The sequence below is a fragment of the Dendrobates tinctorius genome, unplaced genomic scaffold (assembly GCF_039654945.1).
Source record: "Dendrobates tinctorius isolate UK_male_01 unplaced genomic scaffold, ASM3965494v1 ptg000345l, whole genome shotgun sequence".
NCBI lineage: Eukaryota > Metazoa > Chordata > Amphibia > Anura > Dendrobatidae > Dendrobates > Dendrobates tinctorius.
Window position 1 is genome coordinate 560,343 of NW_027362011.1, and position 23,889 is coordinate 584,231.

General features: G+C 47.2%; 1 protein-coding gene and 1 pseudogene across 1 annotated transcript in view; one reads left to right on the forward strand and one right to left on the reverse strand.

The window, feature by feature from the left end:
* Window positions 1-10,743, reverse strand: part of LOC141074971 (uncharacterized) — a 51,094-nt gene extending 40,351 nt beyond the window's left edge. The window contains exons 1-2 of the mRNA XM_073562301.1: window positions 10,726-10,743; window positions 10,383-10,498 (exon numbers count right to left, since the gene is read on the reverse strand). Coding sequence (XP_073418402.1) covers window positions 10,383-10,498; window positions 10,726-10,743 — 134 coding nt within the window. The remainder of the gene's footprint in view (window positions 1-10,382; window positions 10,499-10,725) is intronic.
* Window positions 1-23,889, forward strand: part of LOC141074976 (uncharacterized) — a 268,806-nt pseudogene that overhangs the window by 214,089 nt on the left and 30,828 nt on the right.

Here is a 23,889-nt window from a genome sequence, read left to right on the forward strand (position 1 = left end):
GGACAGGAGTGAGAGCCTGTTCCAAGGAGCTACAGTCTGAGGAAAGAGCTAAAAAGCCTTCACTAGACCCCTGTACAGCTGTAAAATGAGGCCCAGGCTTTATAGTGAAGGGACAGGAGTGAGGGCCTGTTCCAAGGAGCTACAGTCTGAAGAAAGGGCTAAAAAGCCTTCACTAGACCCCTGTACAGCTGTATAATGAGGCCCAGGCTTTATAGTGAAGGGACAGGAGTGAGGGCCTGTTCCCAGGAGCTACAGTCTGAGGAAAGGGCTAAAAAGCCTTCACTAGACCCCTGTACAGCTGTATAATGAGGCCCAGGCTTTATAGTGAAGGGACAGGAGTGAGGGCCTGTTCCCAGGAGCTACAGTCTGAGGAAAGGGCTAAAAAGCCTTCACTAGACCCCTGTACAGCTGTAAAATGAGGCCCAGGCTTTATAGTGAAGGGACAGGAGGGCCTTTTCCCAGGAGCTACAGTCTGATGAAAGGGCTAAAAAGCCTTCACTAGACCCCTGTACAGCTGTATAATGAGGACCAGGCTTTATAGTGAAGGGACAGGAGTGAGGGCCTGTTCCCAGGAGCTACAGTCTGAGGAAAGGGCTAAAAAGCCTTCACTAGACCCCTGTACAGCTGTATAATGAGGCCCAGGCTTTATAGTGAAGAGACAGGAGTGAGGGCCTGTTCCCAGGAGCTACAGTCTGAGGAAAGGGCTAAAAAGCCTTCACTAGACCCCTGTACAGCTGTATAATGAGGACCAGGCTTTATAGTGAAGGGACAGGAGTGAGGGCCTGTGCCCAGGAGCTACATTCTGAGGAAAGAGCTAAAAAGCCTTCACTAGACCCCTGTACAGCTGTATAATGAGGACCAGGCTTTATAGTGAAGGGACAGGAGTGAGGGCCTGTGCCCAGGAGCTACAGTCTGAGGAAAGAGCTAAAAAGCCTTCACTAGACCCCTGTACAGCTGTATAATGAGGCCCAGGCTTTATAGTGAAGGGACAGGAGTGAGGGCCTGTTCCCAGGAGCTACAGTCTGAGGAAAGGGCTAAAAAGCCTTCACTAGACCCCTGTACAGCTGTATAATGAGGCCCAGGCTTTATAGTGAAGGGACAGGAGTGAAGGCCTGTATCCAGGAGCTACAGACGGAGGAAAGGGCTAAAAAGCCTTCACTAGACCCCTGTACAGCTGTATAATGAGGCCCAGGCTTTATAGTGAAGGGACAGGAGTGAGGGCCTGTGCCCAGGAGCTACAGTCTGAGGAAAGAGCTAAAAAGCCTTCACTAGTCCCTTGTACAGCTGTATAATGAGGCCCAGGCTTTATAGTGAAGGGACAGGAGTGAGGGCCTGTTCCCAGGAGCTACAGTCTGAGGAAAGGGCTAAAAAGCCTTCACTAGACCCCTGTACAGCTGTATAATGAGGCCCAGGCTTTATAGTGAAGGGACAGGAGTGAGGGCCTGTGCCCAGGAGCTACAGTCTGAGGAAAGAGCTAAAAAGCCTTCACTAGACCCCTGTACAGCTGTAAAATGAGGCCCAGGCTTTATAGTGAAGGGACAGGAGTGAGGGCCTGTTCCCAGGAGCTACAGTCTGAGGAAAGGGCTAAAAAGCCTTCACTAGACCCCTGTACAGCTGTATAATGAGGCCCAGGCTTTATAGTGAAGGGACAGGAGTGAGGGCCTGTTCCCAGGAGCTACAGTCTGAGGAAAGGGCTAAAAAGCCTTCACTAGACCCCTGTACAGCTGTAAAATGAGGCCCAGGCTTTATAGTGAAGGGACAGGAGTGAGGGCCTTTTCCCAGGAGCTACAGTCTGAGGAAAGGGCTAAAAAGCCTTCACTAGACCCCTGTACAGCTGTATAATGAGGACCAGGCTTTATAGTGAAGGGACAGGAGTGAGGGCCTGTTCCCAGGAGCTACAGTCTGAGGAAAGGGCTAAAAAGCCTTCACTAGACCCCTGTACAGCTGTATAATGAGGCCCAGGCTTTATAGTGAAGGGACAGGAGTGAGGGCCTGTTCCCAGGAGCTACAGTCTGAGGAAAGGGCTAAAAGCCTTCACTAGACCCCTGTACAGCTGTATAATGAGGACCAGGCTTTATAGTGAAGGGACAGGAGTGAGGGCCTGTGCCCAGGAGCTACATTCTGAGGAAAGAGCTAAAAAGCCTTCACTAGACCCCTGTACAGCTGTATAATGAGGACCAGGCTTTATAGTGAAGGGACAGGAGTGAGGGCCTGTGCCCAGGAGCTACAGTCTGAGGAAAGAGCTAAAAAGCCTTCACTAGACCCCTGTACAGCTGTATAATGAGGCCCAGGCTTTATAGTGAAGGGACAGGAGTGAGGGCCTGTTCCCAGGAGCTACAGACGGAGGAAAGGGCTAAAAAGCCTTCACTAGACCCCTGTACAGCTGTATAATGAGGCCCAGGCTTTATAGTGAAGGGACAGGAGTGAGGGCCTGTGCCCAGGAGCTACAGTCTGAGGAAAGAGCTAAAAAGCCTTCACTAGACCCTTGTACAGCTGTATAATGAGGCCCAGGCTTTATAGTGAAGGGACAGGAGTGAGGGCCTGTTCCCAGGAGCTACAGTCTGAGGAAAGGGCTAAAAAGCCTTCACTACACCCTTGTACAGCTGTATAATGAGGCCCAGGCGAGTGAGGGCCTGTGCCCAGGAGCTACAGTCTGAGGAAAGAGCTAAAAAGCCTTCACTAGACCCCTGTACAGCTGTAAAATGAGGCCCAGGCTTTATAGTGAAGGGACAGGAGTGAGGGCCTGTTCCCAGGAGCTACAGTCTGAGGAAAGGGCTAAAAAGCCTTCACTAGACCCCTGTACAGCTGTATAATGAGGCCAAGGCTTTATAGTGAAGGGACAGGAGTGAGGGCCTGTTCCCAGGAGCTACAGTCTGAGGAAAGGGCTAAAAAGCCTTCACTAGACCCCTGTACAGCTGTATAATGAGGCCCAGGCTTTATAGTGAAGGGACAGGAGTGAGGGCCTGTTCCCAGGAGCTACAGTCTGAGGAAAGGGCTAAAAAGCCTTCACTAGACCCCTGTACAGCTGTATAATGAGGACCAGGCTTTATAGTGAAGGGACAGGAGTGAGGGCCTGTGCCCAGGAGCTACATTCTGAGGAAAGAGCTAAAAAGCCTTCACTAGACCCCTGTACAGCTGTATAATGAGGCCCAGGCTTTATAGTGAAGGGACAGGAGTGAGGGCCTGTTCCCAGGAGCTACAGTCTGAGGAAAGAGCAAAAAAGCCTTCACTAGACCCCTGTACAGCTGTATAATGAGGCCCAGGCTTTATAGTGAAGGGACAGGAGTGAGGGCCTGTTCCTAGGAGCTACAGTCTGAGGAAAGAGCTAAAAAGCCTTCACTAGACCCCTGTACAGCTGTATTATGAGGCCCAGGCTTTATAGTGAAGGGACAGGAGTGAGGACATGTTCCCTGGAGCTACAGTCTGAGGAAAGGGCTAAAAAGCCTTCACTAGACCCCTGTACAGCTGTATAATGAGGACCAGGCTTTATAGTGAAGGGACAGGAGTGAGGGCCTGTTCCCAGGAGCTACAGTCTGAGGAAGGGGCTAAAAAGCCTTCACTAGACCCCTGTACAGCTGTAAAATGAGGCCCAGGCTTTATAGTGAAGGGACAGGAATGAGGGCCTGTTCCCAGGAGCTACAGTCTGAGGAAAGGGCTAAAAAGCCTTCACTAGACCCCTGTACAGCTGTATAATGAGGACCAGGCTTTATAGTGAAGGGACAGGAGTGAGGGCCTGTTCCCAGGAGCTACAGTCTGAGGAAAGGGCTAAAAAGCCTTCACTAGACCCCTGTACAGCTATATAATGAGGCCCAGGCTTTATAGTGAAGGGACAGGAGTGAGGGCCTGTTCCCAGGAGCTACAGTCTGAGGAAAGGGCTAAAAAGCCTTCACTAGACCCCTGTACAGCTGTAAAATGAGGCCCAGGCTTTATAGTGAAGGGACAGGAGTGAGGGCCTGTTCCCAGGAGCTACAGTCTGAGGAAAGGGCTAAAAAGCCTTCACTAGACCCCTGTACAGCTGTATAATGAGGACCAGGCTTTATAGTGAAGGGACAGGAGTGAGGGCCTGTTCCCAGGAGCTACAGTCTGAGGAAAGGGCTAAAAAGCCTTCACTAGACCCATGTACAGCTGTATAATGAGGCCCAGGCTTTATAGTGAAGGGACAGGAGTGAGGGCCTGTTCCCAGGAGCTACAGTCTGAGGAAAGGGCTAAAAAGCCTTCACTAGACCCCTGTACAGCTGTATAATGAGGACCAGGCTTTATAGTGAAGGGACAGGAGTGAGGGCCTGTGCCCAGGAGCTACAGTCTGAGGAAAGAGCTAAAAAGCCTTCACTAGACCCCTGTACAGCTGTATAATGAGGCCCAGGCTTTATAGTGAAGGGACAGGAGTGAGGGCCTGTTCCCAGGAGCTACAGTCTGAGGAAAGAGCTAAAAAGCCTTCACTAGACCCCTGTACAGCTGTATAATGAGGCCCAGGCTTTATAGTGAAGGGACAGGAGTGAGGGCCTGTTCCAAGGAGCTACAGTCTGAGGAAAGGGCTAAAAAGCCTTCACTAGACCCCTGTACAGCTGTATAATGAGGCCCAGGCTTTATAGTGAAGGGACAGGAGTGAGGGCCTGTTCCCAGGAGCTACAGTCTGAGAAAAGGGCTAAAAAGCCTTCACTAGACCCCTGTACAGCTGTATAATGAGGACCAGGCTTTATAGTGAAGGGACAGAAGTGAGGGCCTGTTCCCATGAGCTAAAGTCTGAGGAAAGGGCTAAAAAGCCTTCACTAGACCCCTGTACAGCTGTATAATGAGGCCCAGGCTTTATAGTGAAGGGACAGGAGTGAGGGCCTGTTCCCAGGAGCTACAGTCTGAGGAAAGGGCTAAAAAGCCTTCATTAGACCCCTGTAAAGCTGTATAATGAGGCCCAGGCTTTATAGTGAAGGGACAGGAGTGAGGGCCTGTGCCCAGGAGCTACAGTCTGAGGAAAGAGCTAAAAAGCCTTCACTAGACCCCTGTACAGCTGTAAAATGAGGCCCAGGCTTTATAGTGAAGGGACAGGAGTGAGGGCCTGTTCCCAGGAGCTACAGTCTGAGGAAAGGGCTAAAAAGCCTTCACTAGACCCCTGTACAGCTGTATAATGAGGCCCAGGCTTTATAGTGAAGGGACAGGAGTGAGGGCCTGTTCCCAGGAGCTACAGTCTGAGGAAAGGGCTAAAAAGCCTTCACTAGACCCCTGTACAGCTGTATAATGAGGACCAGGCTTTATAGTGAAGGGACAGGAGTGAGGGCCTGTGCCCAGGAGCTACAGTCTGAGGAAAGAGCTAAAAAGCCTTCACTAGACCCCTGTACAGCTGTATAATGAGGCCCAGGCTTTATAGTGAAGGGACAGGAGTGAGGGCCTGTTCCCAGGAGCTACAGTCTGAGGAAAGAGCTAAAAAGCCTTCACTAGACCCCTGTACAGCTGTATAATGAGGCCCAGGCTTTATAGTGAAGGGACAGGAGTGAGGGCCTGTTCCCAGGAGCTACAGTCTGAGGAAAGGGCTAAAAAGCCTTCACTAGACCCCTGTACAGCTGTATAATGAGGCCCAGGCTTTATAGTGAAGGGACAGGAGTGAGGGCCTGTTCCCAGGAGCTACAGTCTGAGGAAAGGGCTAAAAAGCCTTCACTAGACCCCTGTACAGCTGTATAATGAGGACCAGGCTTTATAGTGAAGGGACAGGAGTGAGGGCCTGTGCCCATTAGCTACAGTCTGAGGAAAGGGCTAAAAAGCCTTCACTAGACCCCTGTACAGCTGTGTAATGAGGCCCAGGCTTTATAGTGAAGGGACAGGAGTGAGGGCCTGTTCCCAGGAGCTACAGTCTGAGGAAAGGGCTAAAAAGCCTTCACTAGACCCCTGTACAGCTGTATAATGAGGACCAGGCTTTATAGTGAAGGGCCAGGAGTGAGGGCCTGTTCCCAGGAGCTACAGTCTGAGGAAAGGGCTAAAAAGCCTTCACTAGACCCCTGTACAGCTGTATAATGAGGCCCAGGCTTTATAGTGAAGGGACAGGAGTGAGGGCCTGTTCCCAGGAGATACAGTCTGAGGAAAGGGCTAAAAAGCCTTCACTAGACCCCTGTACAGGTGTATAATGAGGCCCAGGCTTTATAGTGAAGGGACCGGAGAGAGGGCTTGTTCCCAGGAACTACAGTCTGAGGAAAGGGCTAAAAAGCCTTCACTAGACCCCTGTACAGCTGTAAAATGAGGCCCAGGCTTTATAGTGAAGGGACAGGAGTGAGGACCTGTTCCCAGGAGCTACAGTCTGAGGAAAGGGCTAAAAAGCCTTCACTAGACCCCTGTACAGCTGTATAATGAGGACCAGGCTTTATAGTGAAGGGACAGGAGTGAGGGCCTGTTCCCAGGAGCTACAGTCTGAGGAAAGGGCTAAAAAGCCTTCACTAGACCCCTGTACAGCTGTATAATGAGGCCCAGGCTTTATAGTGAAGGGACAGGAGTGAGGGTCTGTTCCCAGGAGATACAGTCTGAGGAAAGGGCTAAAAAGCCTTCACTAGACCCCTGTACAGGTGTATAATGAGGCCCAGGCTTTATAGTGAAGGGACAGGAATGAGGGCCTGTGCCCAGGAGCTACAGTCTGAGGAAAGAGCTAAAAAGCCTTCACTAGACCCCTGTACAGCTGTATAATGAGGACCAGGCTTTATAGTGAAGGGACAGGAGTGAGGGCCTGTTCCCAGGAGCTACAGTCTGAGGAAAGGGCTAAAAAGCCTTCACTAGACCCCTGTACAGCTGTATAATGAGGCCCAGGCTTTATAGTGAAGGGACAGGAGTGAGGGCCTGTTCCCAGGAGATACAGTCTGAGGAAAGGGCTAAAAAGCCTTCACTAGACCCCTGTACAGGTGTATAATGAGGCCCAGGCTTTATAGTGAAGGGACAGGAATGAGGGCCTGTGCCCAGGAGCTACAGTCTGAGGAAAGAGCTAAAAAGCCTTCACTAGACCCCTGTACAGCTGTATAATGAGGCCCAGGCTTTATAGTGAAGGGACAGGAGTGAGGGCCTGTACCCAGGAGCTACAGTCTGAGGAAAGAGCTAAAAAGCCTTCACTAGACCCCTGTACAGCTGTATAATGAGGCCCAGGCTTTATAGTGAAGGGACAGGAGTGAGGGTCTGTTCCCTGGAGCTACAGTCTGAGGAAAGGGCTAAAAAGCCTTCACTAGACCCCTGTACAGCTGTATAATGAGGTCCAGGCTTTATAGTGAAGGGACAGGACTGAGGGCCTGTTCCCAGGAGCTACAGTCTTAGGAAAGGGCTAAAAAGCCTTCACTAGACCCCTGTACAGCTGTATAATGAGGTCCAGGCTTTATAGTGAAGGGACAGGACTGAGGGCCTGTTCCCAGGAGCTACAGTCTTAGGAAAGGGCTAAAAAGCCTTCACTAGACCCCTGTACAGCTGTATAATGAGGCCCAGGCTTTATAGTGAAGGGACAGGAGTGAGGGCCTGTTCCCAGGAGCTACAGTCTGAGGAAAGGGCTAAAAAGCCTTCACTAGACCCCTGTACAGCTGTATAATGAGGCCCAGGCTTTTTAGTGAAGGGATAGGAGGGAGAAAAGTGGGGAAAGGAGCCAGAAGAGCCGGACTGCCCATCACTAACCTGCAGAGCCGCACTCCACATATATGGCTGCTCTGTGCACAGGACCTGTGATGAGGTCACAAAGGGGAGGAGTCAGGGGGTCACATGATCAGGGGCCTCAGTGTGTGCAGGACTCTGCTGTGCTGGTTGTCATGGTGCTGGATGGGGGAAAAAATAGCATCCCTGGCGGGACGCGGGAGGTGGGTGTCAAAAATGGGACTTCCCGGCGGGAATCGAGACGGTTGGGAGCCGTGTGTGTACGAGGTGTACGGAGCGGAGCCGCGTGTGTGCGAGGTGTACAGAGCGGAGCCGTGTGTGTGCGAGGTGTACGGAGCGGAGCAGTGTGTGTACGAGGTGTACGGAGCGGAGCCGCGTGTGTGCGAGGTGTACAGAGCGGAGCCGCGTGTGTGCGAGGTGTACGGAGCGGAGCCGCGTGTGTACGAGGTGTACGTAGCGGAGCCGCGTGTGTACGAGGTGTACGGAGCGGAGCCGCATGTGTATGAGGTGTACGTAGCGGAGCCGCGTGTGTACGAGGTGTACGGAGCGGAGCCGCATGTGTATGAGGTGTACAGAGCCACGTGTGTACGGGGTTCAGCTCAGGTGGGGAAACATCTGAGTGGGCTCCTAACCAGGTGTTATGGTGGTGCCTCACATGCCCGCTCAGCACCTCCCTACTCACTATGGTCACTGCAGCTTCTCAGCATGTTGCTTACATTTAGTCTTGGGGGGATTGGCCAGTCTCTGCAGGAATGTAACCCTGCTGTGTCCTTCACAGATTAGGTTCCCCAGCCTATCCTGTGCCGGCAGGTCCTATATTAGGCAGTTCCACCATCCGCTTTCTGCTGGATGTTGGTTCCTAGGCAGTTCACTTTGCCTGTTGTTCCGCACACTTGTGTCTCTGACCCACCAATCAGCTGAGGTAGTCTTGGGGACTACCCTGGAGTAGTTCCTGGTGTCTACCGGCTGTCCGGCCTATCCTGTCCACCAGTAGCTCTAGTGAAGTCCTGGTGGACACCCAGTTACACCTCTCTAGAGTAAGCCTGGCCGATGGTGCAGTGGGTCCACATCCACCAATGTTACACCAAGTAACTGTACACACCTCACAACTTTTGAAGCACAGATAGAGGCACAGAGCATGCGGCGCACATAGCAGCAAACTTTGGCCTCACCCTAATCCACGGCCATTTACCACTGCTTTCTCCCCCGGCAGGAGGAGTTGTCAGAGGGACGCTGGTAGTGAGGGATATTCAGCAGACGCCTGAGACTGCAGGGCGTAGACCCAAATCTGGGACTGACCGCTGTATCCGGGACAGTTGGGACTACAGATGAGCAGGTGGATTCATGGCTCTCTGGTCCAGCGTGCGTGGGACCTGGGGATTATTTTTTGTGCCATCATTCACAGTCGGAGCCTCCAGAATGTTCTCATCTTTATGTAGCGTCACTATACGACACCCGGCTTATTTGTGTCTGTAAGGCCGTGTTCACACATTGCAGAAATACGGTGTTTTTTGTTTTCTGCAGGATCCGCACCATCTACAATAATGATCTTCTCCCCCTTATTTGATGCATTCTTGGTGCAGAGGTGAAGCCGCGTTTTTATTGCGCTTTTTAGAGGACAGAAAAGCTTTGATTCTGCACTTAATAAAGTTTCTGAAGTTTTTTACCTGCGATTTTATTAGAGAGAGAAAAGCCCCAAATCGGCACAGATCAGCCACGTGCCTTGGGCGCCCAGCGGGCGCCTTTTATGGTAAAGTAGTTTTTATTAAGGATTTATTTACATAAATGGGGTAAAGAAAAAGGGAGACAGATTATAAATACCCAGTAATACAGAGAAGAACCAAACAACAGCAAAAAGAGAAATGTAAAGTCATGAAAGAGAGAGGCGGGAGAAAGGGGAGAAAGGGTTAAGGAGGAGAATGGGGAAGGAAAAATAGGGGTTTGTTAACCCCTTAGAGACCTTGCCCTTTTTCGTTTTTGCGTTTCTGTTTTTCGCTCCCCTTCTTCCCACAGCCATAACTTCTTTATGTCTCCGTCAGTATGGCCATGTTAGGGCTTGTTTGTTGCGGGACAAGTTGTGCTTTCGAACGACATCATTGGTTTCACCATATCGTGTACTCAAAAATGGGAAAAAATTCCAAGGGCGATGAAATTGCAAAAAAAGTGCAACTCCACAACTTTTTGGGGATTTTCTTTTTACCATATTCACCAATTGCTAAGACTGCCCTGCCATTATGATTCTCCAACTCATTACAAGGTCATAGATACCAAACAGGTCTCAGTTCTTTTTTATTTAAGTGGTGACAAAAAATCCAAAATTCAGGCGATTCTGAACGCGGCGATAACAAATTTGTGTATGTTTGGTTTTCTATTGTTTTATTTTGAATGGGGCGAAAGGGGAGGGACATTATTATTAGTAATATTATAGGATGAAAAAATCTCTTATTCTCCTCTAGAATACAGAAACATCCATTGTACACAGCAGTGTATTTCTATCTGAATAATCTGCCTGTAGTCAGAGCCTGGAATATAGATCAAGTGCACACAATCCTGCAGTCACTTCACCAGAGCTTGTGGCTCAGCAGCTTACAGTGCCTGTCAGTAATGTTGAGGCTGTGGGTTTGGGATCTGGGAGTGTAACATAAAAAAATACATTTTTGTAATTGCTTATTATTTTTAATACTTTTATAGGAACAAAAAAATATATTTTTCTTCCCCTCAGTATACAGGCACCATAAAAAGCATTCTTATACACAATGTATTGCTATGGATATGTATACTCTGCTTCTGAGTTCACTGCTGGCAATATGACCAAATTCTCCCATCTCCAGCATTGTGAGTTGTGGCTCACTGGTAAAGCAGCAGCCTGTGGAGACCGAGATGGAAGCTCATACTCCTGGGGAGACCAATCACTGAAGGGAGAGGAAGTGAATCTATAATCTAATTTATGCACTTAGCAGAGAGAAGCGGCTAATCCCTCCAAGCAGGAGGAGCTACAGGAGCAATGAAAATGTCAGAGAGAGGAATATAGAGGTTGGGAGAACAGCTGAGACGGGACATGACAGTCCAGCTGAATCTGGGATGGTTGGGAGCTATGCAATTGAGAGGCTGTTGTGTCATTACCTTAACAAGGCGGTCCATGCTTGGAAATTCTACTAAGATGAGTGGCCAAAATTCCTCCAGAAACTCACTGCCAGTTATTGCAAGCGCTTGATTGCAGTTGTTGCTGCTAAGAGTGGCCCAACCAGTTATAAGGTTTAGGGGCAATCACTTTTTCACACAGGGCCCTGAAGGTTTGGATTTCTTTTTCCCTATATAATAAAGATCTTCATTAAAAAACTGCATTTTGTGTTATCTTTGGCTAATATTTACATTTGTTTGGTGATCTGATACATGTAAGTGTGACAAACATGCCAAAGAATAGGAAATGTGTATGCATATGTCTATGTATACATATATACAGTGTGTGTGTATATATATAGTGATGGTGAGGAGGCAGGGAGGAGTTTGTGTGGAAAATGGAGAAGGCGTGCTAAGTGCTGGCTCACAGGCCACTGCAACGCATAGCGGAGCTTGTAGTATTAGAGCGCAGTACGCCGGGGGACAAGAAGTGATTGATAAACATCAGAGCTGCATCTGGCAGACACCAAGTGATGCTATCTGCCTTATAAAGGTATATATTACTATAATAAGAGTATGGATCCATTACTGGCACATAATGGTAAGATTAATGAATACAAAATTAAACGAATTAGGGTAGTGGATAACTGTTTTAATATTTGGTGCAGACACCTTTGTTTGTAATTACAGAGGTCACGACCCATTTTCTATGTTCCAACTGAGGGAAGGAGGTTTTTGGCTAAAATCTTGCGATCCTTGACCCATCCATCCTCCCTTAAATACGGTGAAGTCATCTTGTCTGTTTTGCAGAAATACACCCCTAAAGTATGATGTTTCCCCCCCACCGTGCTTCATGGTTGGGACGGTGTTCTTGGATTAGCACTCATCCTTCTTCTTCCTCCAAACATGGCAGGTGGTGATGATAGCAAAAAGTTCTATGTTGGTGTTATCTGACCAAGTGACATTCTCCCTTGCCTCCTCGGGATCATCCAGTGTTATGAGTGAAGGAAGACACTAAATAAAAAATAAATAAAGTGCCTTCGCCACTCGGGGTCCACTGTGGGGTGGATGGAATAACCGCTGCTAAAAGAGGCAGAGCCCTAAGGCAGTAATGTGCACAGGGTTTTAGCTGCACCCAGTGCACTGAAGCAGACTCTGTTATATGCACAGAGCTGCAAACAAAAGCATAAATAACGCTGAGTCTGTACAGGGTCACAGACTTCCAGCGATGCAGATACGGTATTAAAGGTCACAGGAGTAGCCTTAAGCACCAGGACTACTCCTTCTAGACCTACCGTAAAAATAGGATGTGGAACATCACAACTGCCAACGCCCGACAGGTTGCAACCGCAGCGCGGCGTGAACTGAGCCACAGAGAAAGCACCGCTATGCTGCAAGCGCGATGCAGGAAACGCTAGCTGCTGGCAAAGATGAAGCTTGAGCGCGCTGGCGCTAATACTGGCTGATGCCCAAACACTCACACAGACGTATTATCAGAGGGAAGGGGTTCTTAATAAGTCAGTCACCAGTCCAAGCATCCATCACCATACATACAGCAGCCGTATGAAAATACTAGCGCATGGCGGAACGGCCATGCGCACTTTTTATAGCATACGGGACCTGCCAGAAATCTCCAGGTCTCCAAAAGGAGCCAAAAGGATCCGGAGCAGGACCTGAGCACCTGACTCCTGAACTCCAGTGGGAGCTCGTCTCGTGAGCATGCTCAGAAGATGGCACAAAGGACTTAGCCTCTGGAGATAAATGTGAGAATCTGGATTCCTGCATAGGCATGGTAGAAACCAGATTCCTAACATCCAGATGGCTATTGGCAAACTTCTAATGGGCCTTGACATATGCTGGTGTGAGTAGCAGGACCTTGCGGCCCTGGAAGATATTAATCCATGATGGCATAGTGTGCTTGTAGCTCTATTACCGGCACCCCTGCATGGTGGGACGCCAGCTTACTGCCTCAGACCCTCGGCACAATCCTCAGCGTTCTCCTGCTTCCTGGTTGTGTGAGCCCCGCAGCTCCAAGCGATGCACCTAGTACACACATGCGCGCACTCACCCATTCTTAAAGGGGCAGAGCAAGTATATACTAAATACTCTTAGCTTGTTGCTCAGAGATGTTTAGTATAATTACTACACCTGGAAGATGGCTTCCAGCTAATTACTGGGAGTCATCCTATATAAAAGACTCCCTCTCCCTTAGGGATTCGCCATGCAACGTGTAGAATCATTAGTCAGTAAGGTGTACTACTAGTGAGTTATGAAGTCCCCTGGTCCTGGTTTGGCTAGTGTCCTAAACCTGTATTTCTTGCCCCAGTGTGGCCAGTCCTGAATCCGTCATCCCCTGGTCCCAGAGCAGCCAGTGTCTGAAACTCATTCTGGTGTAGCACGTCCTGTATCCGTAGTCCCCTGGATCCAGAAAGGCCATGGCCTGAATCTCATTCCCGGAGCGGCCAGTGCTTGAAGCTTGTCCATGAGTGGCCAGTGCCTGAACATTGTCATCTGGTCTGTGTTCGACCAAACCCTGTTCCAGTATCATAGACCAGAGTGTCTTAACCTTGCCCTAATCAGTGTCAGTAACCATTCTGTAGAGGTACCAGAACTTACTAGTCTGAACAGAGACGTATCCCTATTGAGTGTCAGTGAACCTGACCTCTGGGGTCTGCAGCTGCAATACTGGGTTCTGCCCAGGAGTGGTACCTGGCGGCTACCTGCAGGTCAGTCTGTATCCACCAGTGAACACTAGGTAGCTGATTAGCTATGCACACTTCCTGAGCAGGCCCGGTCCTGTGATCCCAGCTCTCTTCAGGTCATTGACCAAGTCTTACCATGTAGTTCTGGGTTGATTTCTGACCTTTCTCAGAATTTTCCTTACCCCACGAGACGAGATCTTGCATGTAGCCCCAGACCGAAGAAGACTGACAGTTAACTTGTGTTTCTTCCATTTTCTAATAATTTTGTCAACAATTGTTGCTTTCTCATCAAGCTGCTTGCCTTTTGTGCTGCAGCCCACCCCAGCCTTGTACAGGTCTACAATTTTGTCCCTGGTGTCCTTAGACAGCTCTTTGGTCTTGGCCATGGTGGAGAGGTTGGCGTGTGACTGATTATCTGGAAAGGTGTCTTTTTGTGACGGACTCAGCTCCTGCTGAGCCCATTTTTTGAGTGGACCCTCTGGGTCATGGCACCCACCCACCGAGGGCGAGCTTACCTTGTGAGAATCCACCCCCTATACAGGGAGGGTCAGGGGCAAGACCAAGGGGGTGAGCCACCACGACTGCTGGGACCAGACGGCCGGCTCAGGGGACACTAGACGAGTGTCTGACGACAAGGACGAGCAGGAAGCAAGACGAGACAAGACGTAGGTGCAAGGTAACTTCATTAGGATAACTCAGGATCACATACAGTGTAAACAAGCAAAACGTGCAAGGTGCGCGCGTGGGGACGCCAAGGTCCATAGCATGGTATGTGCCAGGTGGCACGCCTAGGTACAGGTAACGGCACGATGGCATCGGACTCCGGACTGCTGGCAACGATCGACATCATCAAGGCATCAGGCTGCGGACATCAGCTCCGGACATCAGGCCGCAGTCATCCAGCTCATGATCTCTGGCAGCGATCGGCAGGTTCCGGAGATCCGGCAGGCAAACCAGGTTTCAGGCAAGGAGGCACGACAGGTATCCAGGCATGGTGCGTGTTACGGAACACGCCGAGGTCCGAGGCTAGGTGCGTGTGTAGGGGACACGCCAGGGTTCAAGGCTAGGTGCAAAGCAAGGTGCGTGTGTAGGGGACACTCCAGGGTTCAAGGCTAGGTGCGTGTGTAGGGGACACGCCAGGGTTCACAAAACAAGACAGGGTGCGTGTGTGGAGACACGCCAAGGCAAGAGACAGAGTGCGTGTGTAGAGACACGCCAAGGCACAAGGTACGAGACAGAGTGCGTGTGTAGAGACACTCCAAGGCACAAGGTACGAGACAGAGTCCTGAGCGTGCAAAGGGCACGCCAGGGTCAGGCGAGGCAGAGTCCTGCGCGTGCAGAGAGGCACGCCAGGAACAGGGTTCAAGGACCAGGCAAGACAGGAATCAGAGCAGAGCAAAGTTAACAAAGTGTTGTGCAAGAGTAGCACGAAAAGACACAGTGCGAGAACCAGCGTGAGTGCAAGGGAGCACGGAGACCACGGCTGGGAGCGCCGGCAGGTGGTACTGACGATGGCAGTTGCAGGCGGGCACGACTAGAGGCGGCACCGCCGCGGGGCCACGCAGCCAGATCACTATAGCACTGGACGGGGCACGGCTGAGGCACACTGGAGAGCACGGCTAGAGGCGGCACGGCTGAGGCACACCAGGCAGGCACAGACGACCAGTCACGTGCAAGGAGGCACGGAGCCACAAGGCAGGGCTAGGCAAAGACACAGGACAGAGACACGTACAGACAGTACGGCAAAGCCTAGTGCGAAAAGTGCAAGGGCGCACAAAACATCAGGGACAATACAAAGAACAAGGCAGAGACCTGCGCATGCAAAGAGCATGCCAGGGACAGGGACAGTCTAGCAGCGGAGCGTAGGCCGAAGCCCAGATCCGGGCCAAGGCAGGGCCTTGGGACTAGACAAGGTATACAGGCGAGGCAGAGTCCTGCGCGTGCAGAGAGGCACGCCAGGGACAGGCGAGGCAGAGTCCTACTCGTGCAGAGAGGCACGCCAGGGACAGGCGAGGCAGAGTCCTGCGCGTGCAGAGAGGCACGCCAGGGACAGAGACTGAGGCAGGGTACCTGAAGCCACAAAGCAGAGCGAGACATGACACGAGGACAGAAACGCGGAACAGAAGCAGAGCAAACAAGGACTACAAGGCAAAGCAGAGCAGGGACAGAACATGGCACGAGAGACAAACACTAGACAAGAGACGGAATACGAGCACGGAGCGTGTGCAGAGATGCACGACAGAGCAGAGTGCAAGGGCATAGAATAGAGGGAGCGCCCCACAGACCAAGCAGCCATGCAGGGACACCACACAATACTCAGGCCCAGAGCATAGGAAGGGGCGGCCTGATATAGGGCATAGCACCTCCTCTTCCAGGTCAGGACCAGGAGAGCACTTCCGGGTTCAGATCCACAGGATAACAGAGCGTAGTCACATGATCGGAGATCCAGACATGACGAGATGACTGCAGAATCAGTGCTGAAACCTAGACAGGTCACATGATTAGAGTTCCAGACATGACGAGATGATTACCGAACCAGACAGTGCAGGATCTTTAGGAAACGTCACATGATCAGCGTTCCAGACATGACGAGATGATTGCAGAACCAGACAGTGCAGGATCCAGGCAGGGACACATGATCAGGGACTCTAGACAAGACGAGAAGATCACAGAAGGCAGAGCAGAAACGCAGGCATCCTGCAGCTCAGACATGAGGTGAGTGTGCACACTGCTCTAGCAAACATGCCGGACAGCAGACAAGATATGCACATGCACATCACTCCAGGAGTTCTTGAGACAAAACAGACATGGCAGACATGACAAACATGGCGGACATGACACTTTTATACAGGTAACAAGTTCAAACCGGTTGCAATTATACAGGTGAAAGCAGAGTAGAAGGGCTTTTTAAAGAAAAACTAAAAGGTCTATGAGAGTCTGAATTCTTGGTGGTTGGTCGGTGATCATACACTTATTTCATGCAATAACATGCAATTTCATTATTTTAAAATCATACAATGTGATTTTCTGATTTTTTTATTTTTAGATTTTCTGTCACCGTTGAAGTGTACCTGTGATAAATATTACTGACTTCTCCATTCTTTGTAGGAGGGAAAACTTGCAAAATCGGCAGCGTATCAAATACTTATTTTCGGCACTGTGTCAGGATCTTGGCTGTACATGTCCTTAAAGATTCATTTCTTACATTCGCATCAAGACATTTTTCAACCAAACTGCGAAGTAGTGAGCGATGAGCACGGTGAGAGATTTCACCAAGATATTGCACCTATGGAAACAAGAGATCAAGGACAATGGAATCCATCAATGCTTGTAGATTAACGTTGGACAATTGTAAGAGATGACCTGGTGCAGGAGTACAAGAGACAAGCAAAAAGAGTTGTCACTGAATGAGGACTGTTATGAATGAGTCACCGAGGAGGAAAAACAAAAACAAGCTAAGCCACAGAAAACTAGAGAGGTTGGTAACTAAGCGGATTGCAGACCCCTGATCCTATCCACACAACTAGCGGTAGCCGCGGAGCGTACCTACGATGATCCTAGGCGTCTTGTCACAGCCGGAGAACTAAATAAGCCTAAAGCAATAAAAGGGAAATCTAAACTGCCCCAGAGCAGACCCCAAAGCAATAGACAGCCCCCAAACATGTATTGTCGGTGAGACAAGATGAAAACACAAACTCAGATAGAAAAATAGGCTGAGCAAACGATGGGGCCCACACTAACTAGAAAGGACAGGAAAGGAAAGATGCTGTCTGCAATCACGCACAAAACCCTGCCAAAAAATGTCCAACACTTTCTGATAACAAAAACCCTGAAGTCGCTAGACTTCAATTCCCTTTATCAGCACTCTGGTATATTCTGAAGACAGAGCAAAAAGAGACCAATCTGATCTGGGACAAAAAACAAACTGGCATAAACAGAGACATAAGAATGGAAATTCAGCACAGCCCCAGCAGGGGCTGGCTGACAACAAAAACTGAGTAAACCAGACCAAATCTCATGTGAAAAAATAGCAGAGCACACTTAGCTTGAGAAGGCAGGAACAGAACTGGAATCCAGAACCTCAGGGCAGGAAAATCACCAGCACAAAATTAGGGAGTCGGCTGTCTTAAATCCAGTTAGAGACTCCTGATGTCCACTCACAGTCCTCCTCCTCAGGTGGCAGGTCTCTGCAATTTAGATCAGCTTCATTACCTACTGTCACCACTAGAGGGAGCCCAGATGGAGAACTCACGACTCCTCTGTCAACACAGCCAGCTCCACCACCCTCACCAGAAGCCAGAGGTAAACCAGAAAATGAGTTCACAACAGTGGACCAAATTTTATAATGCAATTTTTGTAACTGTTTATAATTCGTAATAGTGTTTAGATATGTTTTAGATATTGGAATTGCTGCTAAGGTTCCTCGAAGTATCAGACAATTGGCCTAACAAAATATCACGCATCTTTATATTTGCAAAATTAATGTTTCCGAGTACTGAAACTTTTATGTATCAATAACATGTAGCGGTAAAAGGAAAACTTTTAGATATCATAGAAACAAGGGACAAGTAAAATTGTCATTGTCAGATCTGAATTCAGAAGGGGAGAATCAGGAGGACACGGCTCGTTTCATAACTCAACCGGACAGCTTTTTTTTAACCAATGAATTTTTATTAAATGTTAAACAGCTACAAGTCCTACAGTCAGCGCAGAGACAATAGAGTCGGTGATAGGGGCATCACATATGACTTGGCTCCTAGAGAAAAGGAAAAACCAAGGAAAACTGAAGCACAAAAAATAGGGATCATATGAACTAAGGGGGGGTAAGAGGGAAAGGTAGACATTGCTCCATGAAACTTTAAGCTGATTTTCATCATGCCGTAATTATTTAGTTTCAAATGCAGCGTAATACAATAAATAAGAGGGGTGGTATTGTGTTTAACCCCTTTCTGACATCAGGCGTACTATTCCGTCCATGTGCCCTGGGCCAATTTGACCATTGATGGAATAGTATGTCTCGGCGATCGGTGGTGCACACGGGTGGTGTGCGGCCGATCGCGGCCAGGTGTCAGCTGATTCTCACAGCTGACACCCAGCACTAAGTGCCAGGAGCAGTCACAGACCGCTCCCGCCATTTTATCCCCCAAAATACTGCAATCGAACATGATCACAGCATTCCAGGAACAGGCAGAGGGCTGACAGTCCCTCTGCCTTTGGATCAGAGACCCCACAACGTGATGCGAGGTCGCGATCACTGCCATGGTAACCTGATGTTGTCACGACCTGAGCGAAGAAACTTCCTTGTCATGCGCAGTGCAAGTCAGGAAGTCACTCAGTGTCAGGGCACTGAGTGCAGTGCTGACAGCTTCTATAGCAGGGGTGGGGAACCTCAGGCCCCAGGGCCATTTATGGCCCTCGATGACCTTTTATCAGGCCCTCGAGCAGATTCTCAGGGACTGCATTCTTGGGCAGGGAGCTGTATTGTGATTGCCAGAAGCTCATTAATTTCTTCTTGCTCTGTTAGACACACACACAGTGTTCACTACTGAACATTGAAGGGCATACAATGAAAGATTAAGTCATGAAACCAGTGCCAGAGTCAGGATGTACTTTGTGGGTGGAGTTTGTACGGCCCCCGAAGGATGGTATAAATATCCAAATGGCCATTGGAAGAAAGAAGATTCCCCACCCCTGTTCTATAGCATGGGGATGCTGCTTCATCTGCCTGCCATAGAAGCGATCAGCCTGCAAAAAATGACTGTCCCATAGTGGGACAAAGTGTAAAAGATAGAATGAAATAAAAAAAAATGTAACTAATTGTAAAAATAGAAAAGAAAAAAAAAAAATAATAATAATAATAAAAAAGTCAATATTTATTCTAACATTAAATATTTGAATTAAAAAAAATCTAAACAGTAAAAGTACACATATAAGGTATTGCCACATCCATAACGACCCAACCTATAAAACTGTTCCACTAGGTAACCCCTTTAGTGAACACCATAAAAGCAAAGGCAAAAAACGCTTTGTCTTCATACCGCCATGCAAAAAGTGGAAAAACACGTGATCAATAAATAAACATGGTACCGCTGAAAACGTCATCTTGTCCCACAAAAAAAAGCCCCCATACAGTGTCATCAGCGGAAAAATAAAAAAGTTACAGCTCTCAGAAAAAAGCGATGAAAAAATAATTATTTTTTATATAAAATAGTTTTTATTGTATAAACATAAAAAATGATATAAATGAGGTATTGCTGTAATCGTACTGACCCGAAGAATAAAACTGCTTTATCAATTTTACCACACCTGGAACGGTATAAACGCCCCCCCCCCAAAAGAAATTCATGAATTGATGGTTTTTGTTCATTCTGCGTCCAAAAATCAGAAGAAAAAGCGATCAAAAAATGTCAAAAAATTATAGCTCTCAAAATGTGGTGATGCAAAAACTATTTTTACAATGAAAAGCGTCCTTTAGTGTGTGACAGCTGCCAAACGTAAAAACCCACTATAACACCTCATTCACATGTCCTGATATTTCTGGTACTGATACTGTGTCGGCGATCAGAACAAGCAGGGGAGAATGATGAGAGTCGTGTTCAGCACCTGGAGCTGGGGAACAGCGCTTACTGTAACGCTTCTTCCCCGATGCCGATGCGTGTCACATGAATGACATCCATGTGTTTTATGTGTGCACGTATGCTGGCTGTTATGTGGCCCACGCTGATATTAAAAATCGACGTCAGCGTGTTTTGCTCATGGACACACGGTCCGTGGAAACACACTGACATGTGCACAGACCCATTCTCTTGAATAGGCAAATAGCGCTCCCGAGTCTCTCCGCATGTCTGCCCAATGGTATAAAATTCTGTGACACACCTATGATGTCTATATGATCACTGCAAACCCTAGATGAATTCATTGAGAGGTGTAATTCCTCCTGCAGGCAATAAGCGCTGTATGTTTGCAGAGCCTGCACTCCTAGCGCTGTTAACCCATTCCTGTAGCCCTGCTTTCTCCAGTCACATTAGTCTAACTCCAACCAGATAGACTCGTGCTCCAGCCTCTATATAATACCAGCAGCATAGACTTTGCTACCACCTAAGGATATCTATTACCCTATCTGTATCTTTTGCAGTTTTCTACCAAAAGAAACCAAAAAAACCTTTCTGATGAAGGTCCGTTGTTGGACCGAAAACGTTCATACGATATGAGTCTATTTTTGTCTGGATGCTAAATAAAGAATATACTGCTTCTTCATATTTTGAGTGCTAAGTATTTTTGTACATATTTATGGGTTGGAAACCATACTTGAGCACCGAACAACCTTCCTTTTTCTCTGGAGTGCCGTGTTCTTTTGCCTACTTTGTGTTGAAAAAGTCAAACGGCGCTCCTTCCCTTCCGAGCTCTACCATGCGCCCAAACAGTGGTTTACCCCCACATATCAGGTATCAGCATACTCAGGACACATTGCACAATAACTTTTGCAGTCCAAATTCTCCTGTTACCCTTGGGGAAAAAAATAATTGGATCTGAAGTAATGTTTTTATGAAAAAAAGTTAAATGTTCATTTTTTTTTAAAACATTCCAAAAATTCCTGTGAAGCACCAGAAGGGTTAATAAACTTCTGACATGTGGTTTTCAGCACCTTGAGGGGTGCAGTTTTCAAAATGGTATCACTTTTGGGTATTTTCTATCATATAGACCCCTCAAAGTGACTTCAAATTTGATGTGGTCCCTAAAAAAAAATGGTGTGGTAGAAATGAGAAATCGCTGGTCAACTTCTAACTCTTATAACTTTCTAACAAAAAAATGTTGGTTCCAAAATTGTGTTGATGTAAAGTAAACATGTGGGAAATGTTATTAAGTCTTTTGTGTGACATATCTGTGTGATTAAAGGGCATAAAAATTCAAAATTGGAAAATTGCAAAATTTTCCACCAAATTTCCATTTTTTTCACAAATAAACGCAAATCATGTCAAAGAAATTTTACCACTAACATGAAGTAAAATATGTCATGAGAAAACAATGTCAGAATCACCAGGATCCATGGAAGTGTTCCAGAGTTATTATCTCATAAAGGGACAGTGGTCAGAATTGTAAAAATTGGCCCAGGCATTAACGTGCAAACCACCCTTGGGGGTAAAGGCGTTAATGGCTAACTTAAAATATGGTAACACATTGCAAGCTTTCCAGACTACTCAGGTATCTTCAGGGATAGAATAATACAAAATCTGAAGAATCACATAGCACAGACATAATGCAATAGGTAAGACAAATGATGTGAAGTAGAACTATCATTATGGGAGAGGGATAAACAGTGGTGGCCATAAATATTGGGACAGTTCATAGATTAGGAGTGTGAAAGTTTTATTGTCCCCTGATAGGGGTCTGGTTCTGTGTTGTGATGCCCCCACAGGGTCAGAGGAGAAAATTCCTTAATTGATATAAAAAGACATGAATCCATGCGACATATTCATTCCTGCTTTGAGAGTGTCAAAGGCTGTCATGAGTTTATACTCCCAGATACTTCTGTTTCTCTGAGATTTGAAGTTACCTTTTTCATACAAGTAATTTCATGTCCATGGTGCTGTGATCAGGGCTACAAAAATGTTTTGCCACAAGTAGATCTATTCTTTTTTCTCTTATTGTGTAGTTGTGAGAATTCATCCTTGTCCTAAGTTTTTGCCCTGTCTCTCCCACATACAGACCCCCAGTTGGACAGTTGGTACAAATAATTAAGTACAGCATTCTTAAATATTTGTGGAGCTACAACATGTGACATTTGCCTGCATTTTTATATCTACACATGGTTTACACAAATTATATTTTCTTGTCTTAACTCTATACTATTTACCATAAGAAGCTGTGTATTTTTGTAATTATCTGTATGTATACATGATTGATTACCACTTCAGTCTCTGTAAAAACAATCCCCTTTAATCCCTTTCCGACATTGGGCATAAATGTACGCCAACGTCGGACTCCCTTCCTTTGATGTGGGCTCCATCGCTGAGCCCACATCTTTTCCGACACATGTCAGCTGTCAACTACTCCACCTGTGGCACGCACACAGAGATGGGGTAACAACAAGTGTAGGAAGATGACAGTCCATTGAGTCCATACAAGGTGCAAGGCCAGTTGATCCGAGGATCCCAACCTTGCTTCTCCAAACGTATCCATGGTTCAGCGATGGTCAATGGAGCAGATCTGTATTCTTCCAACCGAGGCTGAAAACCCCTAGGTTATTTCCTATAGAATGATAGATCCGTGTCCCTCGTAATGGAGTCATGATGTAAATGGCTGCGGCCCTGTCTCTGGTCCTTTTGGGATGTATGGATGTCTTGGCAGAATCTCTCTGGCTGTTTCTCTCTGTCTCTTTCTACAGAGGCCTGTAACCTATTTGTACACTTAATGAGTGTCCCTCATTCAGTATTTACATATAGGGTAAGAATGGAGATGAGAACAAGTAGCATTACTTGATTATTTAAACTATTTGCATAGTTTTTCCCTCTCTGCTTTAGAAGTCAACAAACTGGCTCCATAACACAATGCATAATTAGCATATCAGCAAACATCACTAGTGATCAAGGATAAGCGCACAATAAAAGTCAATATTACCGGCATACACAAACAAGTCTGTTTTCTTGACCAACTAGAAATTAAACACTTAAATTTAAAGCCAACATACAGATAACATTCTATTATTCTTCGTTTGCTAAATAATAGTCGTCTAGTTAATTAAGGAACAATGCTGTATGTCTTCACAATGGCAAAAGTAAAAAAAAAATGTTTTTAAAAATATTAAAAAAGTAAAAAAAAATGTGAAAGTTCAAATTCCCCCTTTTGCCCCATTTAAAATAAAACAATAAAAAAATATACATATTTGGTATTGCTGCATTCAGAATCACCCGGTCTATCAACATAAAAAAAGAATTAACCCGATCACTAAACGGCGTAATGAGAAAAAGCATAAAAAAAGCCAGAATTAAGTTTTTTTGGTCGCCACACTATTGCATTAAAATACAATAACAGGCGATAAGAAGATCGTACCTGCACCAAAATGGTATAATTAAAAACGTCAGCTCGGCCCACAAAAAATAATCCTTCACCCAACCCAAGATCAAGAAAAATGGAGATGCGACGGGTATCGGAAAATGGAGCAATTCTTTTACACTTTACCTAATAAAGAGGAGTTATTTTTACTGATAAATATTTGTTTTGGGTCATTTATTTTCTGTTGGTATTTGGTTTATTCTGTAAAACTTCCATATAATATTCTCACCTTGAATTTATCCTATAAAACTCCCATATAATATTCTCACCTTGAATTTATCCTATAAAACTCCCTTTTAATATTCCATCTTGGACGCACGCCGCGTGCATCATGTTTTTGTACAATCTGTGAATAATATATATAGGTTCTCCTTGTCTGAGTTATTTTTGAAGGTCAACAAAATACGATTTT